The following is a 10,162-nucleotide window of genomic DNA, read 5'->3' as shown; positions in this document are numbered from 1 at the left end:
GGGCAACCAGGACAGAATCCAGCGCCCTGACCGGGACTAGAACCCGGTGTGCCGGCGCCGCAAGGCGGAGGATTAGCCTAGTGAGCCGCGGTGCCGGCCCTATAATAGTATTTCACACACTGTTCAGCAGAGTCCACCTGAGACTGCTATAAAATGAGGTAACTATTGATGCTCCTGAGTTCTATCGAAACACTAAGAATGGGAGTCTGGAACTCAAATTTAGTGTAAGATGTTGCATCAGTGCCCACGTCTCTGCACCTGCACATAAAAAGTTATCAATGACCAGTGATTTTCCAGATGATAGGCTAGGGCTGTGCTGGTGATGGTGGGCACTGCTAAGTGCACGTGGCCCTTTAAACGCAAATCAATTAACGTGAAGCAAAATCGAACGTTCAGTTCCTCAGTGACAGCACCCCCATTTCAAGTGCGCAGCAGGCATGCTGCAGAACGAGATGAGCACCATTCTGTTCGTTGCTTCAGTTCTTCAAGCGGGTAGACATGAACTTGGGGGACGTATGTTTTCCCTTCTCTGAGTTGAAATGTTCTTTCAACTTTATTGGTTATCCACGTGGATCAGGGCTGAGAAAGACTCATACAGAGGAGTCTTCCCTACTCAGTGACTTTGGTACAAAGAATTTTGGAAGAAGAAATCATTAAAAAAGAAACCCTCAATGTGTTGGAGTCAAAACTTATTTTGTGTTTGTTATTTAACGGATGTAGTGCTGACTAAACTACAACAAACGGCTTCTTAATGTTTTATCACTTTTCTGTCACTTGAATACCTTTTTTGGGGGGGTGTTGTCTTTCAGTCTCCTAACCCCTGGTTCTGAAATAAACCCCCGAAACCCAAGAGGCCCGGGCAGGACAGGAGAGGAAATCAAAGGAGGCAGGGATCAAAGGGTAACCAGCCGCGGAGCTCCGAGGTGGAGGTGGAGCCATTGACTCCCCCGCTGCCTTTTCCTGGCTGTCCCTTTAATAAACACCCAGGGCTCCCGTGCCGGCTCCCAGCAGCCAGAGGGGCCTGGGGGAACAACAAAGAGAGCCCGGGGAAGAGAGTACTTAGCACCTGGGGAGGAAAGGCAGGCCTCTAGGATGTTTGGGTGAGTCAGGGCCAGGGGCCACGGTGGGAAACGCTGAGGGCGCCGGGCAGGACGCTGACCCTGACTGGCCTCCATCCACCGACTTGCACTCTTCCCCTGCTGCCTTTCAGTCTTCCCTGGCCTGACCCAGCCTGTAGGGCTCTTCCGTCTCACCTGGCCCTGCTTTCTGTCTATAGCAACAGAGAGCACTGACAGACCAACAGGACCAAAGCTGGCAGCACACCAAGGGCTGGGCGAGCCCAGCTGCTGGAGCTGGGGAATCCACACCCCAGTCCCAGGGACAAGGGCCACCCGCTGACCCTGGACTTCGGTTTGTGGTTCTGAAACTGACATGCCTCTCTGGAGAAAAGCACTTTATGAAGCCTTACATTGCAAGATTATCTATTTTGGGGCCAGCGCTGTGGTGTAGCTGGTAAAGCCGCTGCCTGCAGTGCCACATCCCATATGGGCGCTGGTTTGAGTCCCGGCTGTTCCACTTCCAATCTGGCTCTCTGCTGTGGCCTAGAAAAGCAGCAAAAGGTGGCCCAAGTCCTCCGGCCCCTGCACCCGCGTGAGAGACACAGAAGAAGCTCCTGGCTCCTGGCTTTGGATTGGCTCAGCTCCGGCCATTGTGGTCATCTGGGGAGTGAACCAGAGGATGGAAGACCTCTCTCTCTCTGCCTATGCCTTTCTGTAACTCTGCCTTTCAAATATATAAATACATCTTTAAAAAAAGATTATTTTGAGATGATAACTTGCAATAATACACACTTTTTTAAAAGATTTATTTATTTATTTATTTGACAGGTAGAGTTACAGACAGTGAGAGAGAGACAGAGAGAAAAATTCTCCCCCTGTTGGTTCACTCCCCAAATGGCCGCTATGGCTGGAGTTACGCCGTTCCGAAGCCAGGAGCCAGGTTCCGCCTGCGGCACCAGCATCCCATATGAGTGCTGGGTTCTAGTCCCAGTTGCTCCTCTTCCAGTGCAGCTCTCTGCTATGGCCTGGGAAAGCAGTGAAAGATGGCCCAAGTCCTTGGGCCCCTGCACCCACGTGGGAGACCTGGAGAAGCTCCTGGCTCCTGGCTTCAGATCAGCACAGCTCTGGCCATTGTGGCCAATCAGGGAGTGAACCAGCGGATGGAAGACCTCTCCTCTCTCTCTCTCTTTCTCTCTGCTTCTCTCTGTAACTCTTTCAAATAAATAAAATAAATCTTTAAAAAATAAAAAAATAGTATTTGCTTTTAATCAGATTTCTCTTGTTTTTCCCACTAATATCCTTTCCATTTTCCAGGACCCAATCCAGAACACTTCATTGCATTTAGTCATCAAAAAACTCAAGTTCCAAAATGCAAAACAGCAATGCATGCACATGATTTGACAATCCTAATACAGCTGCTCTGAAGGGCATGAAAACCTCCCTCTGCAACCCTCCCGCCCCAGCTCCAGCCTGGGTTCCCGCCGTCCCTTGGCAAGGCCACGGCTTCAGCACACACCAGCACACTCCCTCCAGACTTCACTGAGAGCCAAAGGACGAAAACCCCGGACAGGCTGAAGTCTCATCTCAACACAGAAGCTTACAACACAACAGCAAACACTCAGGACACAGTGGGAAGAGAAGAACATGTGTATCGTCAGTCGCGAGATTACCAAATCTCAAACGGCACGCTGATATTTCTCTAGCAGACGGAAAAGCCTGCTCCACCCCGGGGGCAGGCAGCCACCGCCCCCACTGTCTTCGCACGCCCATTCCCCTGGCCCACTGAAGAACAGGCAGGTTCAGGGCCCGTCACAACAAGCACACCAATGAGGCTTGGACACAGGGCCCTGGGGGGGTTCCACACAAACAGACCAGAGCACTTCTAGGACCTTGGAGCCCCAGACAGAGTTTCTGGGATGCCCAGGCCAAGTCTGCCTGTGAAGCTTCAGCTGGCAGCCAGCAGACAGCAAATCTGTGTTCCCTGCCATGCTGGCCCCCAGGCCCCGCAGCTGCAGCAACGCATCAGTTGCTAAGGCCTCCATGGGAACCTTACGGGCCCCTGGCTGGAGAGGGGCCAAGTGACCACAGGCCACGTGTAGTGACCACGGAGGCACGTCTGGAAGCCACCTGGGCCCCTGGATTGTGATCTATTTCCTAATCTATCGACGTGGACTGCCTGCTACTGGCTTTGCAAGAGCACAGAGAAAGCCCATCCTAGCATAAGGACACGCCACCATTGTTTTTTGAAACAAGGAGTTAGAAGAATGGGAATAGAAAAATAGCAGACCTGAACTCCCATGCCATACATTCTAGGTCTGAAATCCACCTGATGTGGCAGAAGGGGTACAGCGGAAGAGGGGAGGGAGTGGCCCACGGGAAAGCAGGGGGTAGGTAGGCACTCCAGCCCAGCAGGGAGAGACTCAAGTCCCAAGCTCAATGCAGCAGCTCCAAGAATACTTCCAGTTTTGACCCCTGCACCCAAGACAGAGACACAAAGAGACGGAGGGAGACTTCCATCAGCCAGCAAAGGCTGAGAAAGGACGATGCCTTCAGAGGGCGTGGGAACCGCGTGGAAGTCCTTTATCAGCTCCGCTTGGCTAGACCCGGCGTGAGCCCTGCGGGGCGTCTCAGCGCGCTGCTAACGGGGGTACTCGGTCAGCGCCTGGGCGCTCCCAGGCCCCTCTATCTCCACCCCCGGCCCAGGCTGATCCGGGATGTGTCGGGGAAGTTTGCTGTGCACAGGAGCGGCGCTGTTTGACTCACCTGGTATAGGGTCTAGCACATAGCAGGGGTGGTAAATAAATGGCTTTGATGACGACGGCGGGGACGGCGGGCCAGGCGCAAGGCCTGGGCCAGACGGAACCCAGGAGCAGCCCCAGGCTCCGGGCCGCCCAGGGTGGGGGCAAGATCCGGGCGGGGAGGGAGGCGCGGCCCCGCGTCCTAGGGCCCCGTGGGCTGCCCCTCCCCGAGCAAACCTTTTCTCGGAGATGTTGATTGCGGTGGCTGGGCCGACCCGGGGGATGGGCGGGGGAGGGGACGGAGGGGCCCGGGCCCAAGTTCGCGCCTCCCTCCCCATCCCATGGCCAGCGGAAGCGATTATTCCCACCGGCGTCTGGCGGGGCCGGGGGAGGGCTCGCACCCCAAAGAGACACGGGCCTCCCCGCGCCCACTGCTTTGATGGCGCCGCCACCGCCAGCCCCCTCCCTCGGGCTCGGGCCCGTATAACTGGGGCTGGACCCTCGGCGGCGTTGCACTGGGCTCGGAGCCATGGCCGCAGCAGGGTCCCGCCCGCTCCAGTTCCCCGACGCCGCCTCGTTCCCCGTATACCGGCCTGCCCACGCCGGCGGGGCCTTCCCGCCACCCCCGGGCCCGGGGTCCGCCCTGCTCCCCGCGGGCCCGGGCTCAGAGCGCCTAGCCCCCGCGCCCTTCGCGGGCTTTCTCGGCAGGGAACCCGGGCCCGCCGCGCCGCCGGCCCCCAGCCTGGGCTCGCCGGCGCCCCCTAAAGGCGCGGCCGCCCCTTCGGTGTCGCAGCGCCGCAAGCGCACGTCGTTCAGCCCCGAGCAGCTGCAGCTTCTGGAGCTTGTCTTCCGCCAGACCATGTACCCCGACATCCACTTGCGCGAGCGCCTGGCGGCGCTCACCCTGCTCCCCGAATCCAGGATCCAGGTGAGCGGCCCGCCGCGTTCGCAGGTGCGCCTCGGCCTAGAGGCGGGGGTGGGTGGATGGGGCGCGCGTCAGAGCCGGGATTCCCAGGCTTATTGGCCACAAACCCCTGATTCTCTCTGACTTGAGGGACGTTGGGCGAGTTGTTTCCCTTGGGCCTCCATTTTCCGGGCTGTAAAATGGGGACGAGGTGGGTACCTGTTGCACAAGCTGTTTGTGAGTGTGAAATGACGTACTTCACACACGCAATGACTTGGATCTCTCATTTGTTAGTACGTAGTAATACTAACTAGGCTACCCCAGCAAGTATTTTTACGCTTTTTCTGATTCAGGAAAGACACAGATGAAGCGCGGTTGGAGTTCGCTCTGGCTTTGGGTTTGGGAATGGTGGCTCCGAGAGGGGAGGGCGGGCTTTCCGAATTACCTACTGGCCCCCACACCACAAGGCAGGTGTTCCTGCGTGGAATTTTGGTCTGGAAGGATGTGTGGCATTTCGGGTAAAGTCTGAAACATCTGGGCCTTCTTGGCACAGTTTGCGAAGCGTGGTGCAAACTGCACTTGTTATCTAGAGTAATGGAGATCCCAGTCGTGGAGGCTGTCTCTTTGCCTGGTCCTGTCCACGTGTGGTTTGAAGCAGGAGCCCTCATTTCACATGAGGACAGGGTAGGCTTGTTTCTATTCTAGACCCTTGGGAGTCATGCAGCTGCCCATTTCTATCTTTATATTTACATTTATTTTCATTGTATTTCAAAGGCGGGGAGACGGGTATCTTCCACCTGCCGGCTCACTCCCGGTCTGGAGCTCTCTCCAGGTCTTTCACATGGGTGGCAGAGGCCCCAAGTTCCTGAGCCGTCATCCGCTGCCTCTCAGGGAACCCTCAGCAGGAAGCTGGGTGGAAAGTGAAGGCAGGCTTCAGGCCAAAGGATTCCGATCCCGGGCGCAGGCAGCCCAAGCAGCTCGCCAACTGCTGTGGCAGGCGCCTGCCCCTGCCAGGTTCAACAGTGGGCCTTGAGGCACCCTAATTAAGGAAACCTTCAGTGTTTGTGGGGAGGTAGTAACGATTTAGGGGCAGAAATGCAATCTGGGTAATCCGAAGCAGTTTCTGTCTCCCTCCTTCCAGGTGTGGTTCCAGAACAGGCGTGCCAAGTCGCGGCGTCAGAGCGGGAAGTCCTTCCAGCCTTCCCTGGGGCAGGAGCTGGTCCCCAGCCCCTGCGCTCCTGCAGCGGGATCCAAATGTGTGAAGCCCCAGCTGCCCCTGGAGGCGGACGTGAACTGCCTGCCGGATCCCAGCCGCGTGGGAGGGGGCGTCTCGCACGCGAGCTCCCAAGGCCAGAATTTCCAGAACTACTCCCCTCTCTCTGCAGACATCGGACCCAAGCTGGACTCATGGGAGGAACACATCTTCTCTGCCTTTGGTAACTTTTGAGGATTCTGGGAGCGTTCAGGGAAAGCTCCAAGGAGCCACGACTGACAGCGGGGAGACACATCAGAATCCGGTCCTCTGACTTCCCCTCGGAGGCCATCTCTTCCTGGTCTCCCCAGGGATCAGAACTTAAACTCGCGCTCCATCTCCCAACCCTATGCGGAGCACCAAGATTGCTTTTCTTTGAGCGTTTTATTTTTTCAACTGTCAAGTAAAAATTATATATGTATTTATGACGTATGTACGTTTATGATGTACAACATGTATGCATACACTGTAGAATGGATACATCAACCTATTTATTATATGCATTGCCTCACACTGATTTTTGTTGTGGAAATACTTAAAATCTACTTTCTTAGCAATTCTCACATATGGAATATATTGCTATGGTCATGATATACAATAGGTCTCTTGAACTTATGCTTCCTGTATCACCAAAATTTATATTCTTTGTCCAATGTCTACCCAACCTCCCCACTCTTACTTTCCAGAAAACTGTGCCCATTGTCTTCACACTCAATCATGGCGCCATTGGCTTAGCATCCAGGTTATTTCAAAGAGTCAGTTTGTAGTAGCTGCCAGTTGCCATCAAATTACAGAAATCTTTGCTCTCCCAGATAATCAACACCATCGTCTTTTAAAAAGTTTATTATTAGGGGCTGGTGCTGTGATGTAGTGGGTAAAGCCACCACCTACAGTACCCGTATCCCATATGGGCACCGGTTCTAGTCCTGGCTGCTTCACTTCCGATCCAGCTCTCTGCTATGGCCTGGGATAGCAGAAGATGGCTCAACTGTTTGGGCCCCTGCACCCATGTGGGAGACCCGGAAGAAGCTCCTGGCTTCGGATAGGTGCAGTTCCTGCTGTTGCAGCCATTTGGGGAGTGAACCAGTGGGTGGAAGACACCTCTCTCTGCCTCTGCCTCTCTGTAGCTCTGCCTTTCAAATCAATCAATCAATCTTTTTTTTTTTTTAAAAGAGTTTGCTATTTTGTTTGAAAGTCAGAGACAGAGAGATCTTTCATCTATTGGTTCATTTCCCAAGTGCCAGGAGCCAGGAACTCCATCTGGGCCTCCCACGTGGGTGCCAGGGACCCAGGTACTTGAGCCATCACCCGCTGCCTCCCAGCATTAGCAGAAATGCTGGAATCAGAAGCAAAGCTTGGGGGGGGGGGGTGTCGGCGCTGTGGCTCATGTGGTTAATCCTCCGCCTGCAGCGCTGGCATCCCATATGGATGCCGGGTTCTAGTCCTGGTTGCTCCTCTTCCAGTCCAGCTCTCTGCTGTAGCCCGGGAAGGGAGTGGAGGATGGCCCAAGTGCTTGGGCCCTGCACCCACATGGGAGACCAGGAAGGGGCACCTGGCTCCTGGCTTCGGATTGGCGCAGTGCTGGCCATAGAGGCCATTTGGGGGGTGAACCAGCAGAGGGAGGACCTTTCTCTCTGTCTCTCTCTCTCACTGTCTAACTCTGTCAAATTAAAAAAAAAAAAAAAAAGGAGAAGAAGCAAAGCCAGGACCCGAATGCGGGCACTGCAACGTGGGATGCAGTGTGTTGACCCACAACCCACCCTGACATCCTCTTCAGCCTACAGAACACTTCTACAAGTCTTCAGTTCACCTACCCACTGTATGTGCCACTTCCAGTTTTGGACCAAACAACTACCTTTCTCCTTCAAAACGCCCGAGACCCTCTCCACTGGCCCGCCCCTCCCCACTGCTTTGACCTGGTTCTGCTGTTTGAAGCCATCTCTAATCCTGATGTTGTACCTGTCACTTTGATCACTCCAACATTATCCTTAGCACTTGGTATTGTACTTCCTGGGCAACTTGAATGGATATTAAATGTTCTTCACAAAAGCTTCAGTGTAATTCTGTTGAAGTCAATTCCATCCTTTATTTTTTATTTATTTTAGAATAAAACACGGGGCGTTATTAACCCCAGGGTGCGGGGCAGGTCTTCGGGGGCGGGAGAGGCCCCTGCTTGCCGGTGATGAGGGGGTCGCGCAGCACCACGATGACCGAGTCCCCGCGCAGGAACATCCTGGAGATGTACGGGTCCTCGCTGGCCGGCTTGGACTTCTCCCTGCCCTTGCTGCTCTCGGGGATCCCGGTCCACATCTCCTCCAGGTTCTGCAGCGCCAGGCTGCAGGGCCTGTCGAAGGCCTTCACGCGGCCCAGGATTTCCTGTTGCTGCAGCAGCTGATGAGCACCCGGGGGTTGTTCTTGACCGACCGCGTGAGCAGAACGCGTGGCCCGTGTTAAATTCCTCCTTATCCCGCTTCTGCCCCTCCTCGGGGGTCATCCCACTCTTGGGCTTGCTGAGGAGGCTCCCGGTGCCAGCCGCGCGAGTTCGGGTCACTCCAATTCCATCCTTTAGATAGCTCTTAGTACAGTGCCTCACCAGTAATCACTACCATATCAGCTGGCCACTGTGCTGAGAAACCGAATTTGGTTAAGAGCATAGGTTTGCTTGTCCAAAGTTTAGTAACATTCATGAAAGTTCTGCTTTTAAGACTTCTCTTTCTTAATCTATAACTCTTCATGTATGCAAATCACTCTAAGTTAGCCCAAGATCAACTAAATCTGAAGGATTTCAAACTCCTAAGGGTCAAAGGGAACCGAGCATGAGGTAACCACAGCTGAGGTTTCTGGGTAACTGCACTTCAAGGAAGGCGCCTGGGAAGCCCAGGCGAGGGCCAAGGCATCTTGTCTCAATGGTTACTGAAGAACCTGCGCTATGCTCAGTGTCTCAGAGAGTGTACTAGGGGGCTTAAAAATATCATGGAAATGTGTTATGAAAAAATTACATCATGGATTAACAATTTTTTGCATTAAAATAAACAGCTATTAATGACTCCATGAACTTTTGGACATACTCTTGACAATGTCAGTTGTCTAAATTTTATTAGAGATGTTCAAGTGGTTTCCACTTTTCAGAGCAGAAAAATCTTTTTTTAAAAAGATTTATTTATTTATTTGAATGCAGAGCTACAGAGAGGCAGAGGCAGAGGCAGAGAGAGGTCTTCCATCTGCTGGTTCACTCCCCAGATGGCTGCAATGGCCAGAGCTGCACCGATCCCAAGCCAGGAGCCAGGAGCCTTCTCCTGGTCTCCAATGCAGGTGCAGGAGCCCAGTAATTTGGGCCATCTTCTGCTGCTTTCCCAGGCCATAGAAGAGAGCTGGATTGGAAGTACAGTAGCCAGGACTTGAACTGGCACCCATATGGGATGCCGGCAGTGCAGGTAGCAGCTTTATCTGTTACCCACAGCAGTGGCCCCACAAACTCATTATTAAAAGCAAGCCGGAGAGGGGCCGGCATTGTGGTATGATGTGTAAAACTTCTGCCTGCAACGCTGAAGATGGCCTAAGTCTTTGGGCCCCAGCACTTATGTGGGAGACCTGGAAGAAGTGCCTGGCTCCTGGCTGTGGTCTGACCTAGCCCTGGCCAGTATAGCCATTGGGGAGTGAACCAGAGGATGGAAGATCTGTCTCTTCCTTTCTCTGTGCAACTGACATTCAAATAAATGTCTTTAAAAAAAAAAAAAAAAAAAAAAAAAGAGCACACAGCTCAGGCTCCCCTAACAAGCTGGTCGTCTGAATTCTCTGAAGTATGTCTGAAAGCACAGATGAAAAGCGCAACATTAGTGGTTACCCAGTGCTCACAACGTACCAAACCCTGTGCTCAGGCCCTGCTGTGCGGAGGTCAGGTCTCATCACACAGCCAAATGAGAAGATACAAATAATGCACAAGACCAACAGACAACACTTTATAAAGATTTATGGTTCACAAGAATCACATTTAAAAATACATCTTGAAATTTACTTATTTTTCCCCATGAGCCACTTACAAGGTCTGTATTTCGATCCTGCTGTCACGTCTTTAATTTTGACAAACCATGGGAGCCTCTTGAACAGGAAGTCTACACCCCTCTCAGACGCTAAGAGGCCCTAATGATTCAGCATGTCACAGATCTATTTTTATCCCCACACCTACCATGTAAGACAGGGATTACTCCCA

At 53.3% G+C, this 10,162-nt stretch overlaps 1 protein-coding gene and 1 pseudogene across 1 annotated transcript; one reads left to right on the top strand and one right to left on the bottom strand.

Annotated features, from left to right (window-relative positions):
* The first annotated feature begins 4,083 nt into the window (after positions 1–4,083).
* On the top strand, positions 4,084–7,996 carry MIXL1 (Mix paired-like homeobox). The gene is made up of 2 exons (XM_017347651.3): positions 4,084–4,724; positions 5,842–7,996. Exons 1-2 carry the CDS (start codon positions 4,326–4,328, stop codon positions 6,145–6,147), a joined length of 705 nt encoding a protein of 234 aa, XP_017203140.1. The 5' UTR covers positions 4,084–4,325; the 3' UTR covers positions 6,148–7,996.
* Positions 7,997–8,076: 80 nt separating this feature from the next.
* LOC100353704 (small nuclear ribonucleoprotein Sm D2 pseudogene) lies at positions 8,077–8,542 on the bottom strand (annotated as a pseudogene).
* Positions 8,543–10,162: the final 1,620 nt, after the last annotated feature.

The sequence above is a fragment of the Oryctolagus cuniculus genome, chromosome 13, assembly GCF_964237555.1.
Source record: "Oryctolagus cuniculus chromosome 13, mOryCun1.1, whole genome shotgun sequence".
Classification (NCBI taxonomy): Eukaryota; Metazoa; Chordata; class Mammalia; order Lagomorpha; family Leporidae; genus Oryctolagus; species Oryctolagus cuniculus.
The sequence above is the reverse complement of the archived record's forward strand: the minus strand, read 5'-3'. Positions and strand labels throughout refer to the sequence as shown.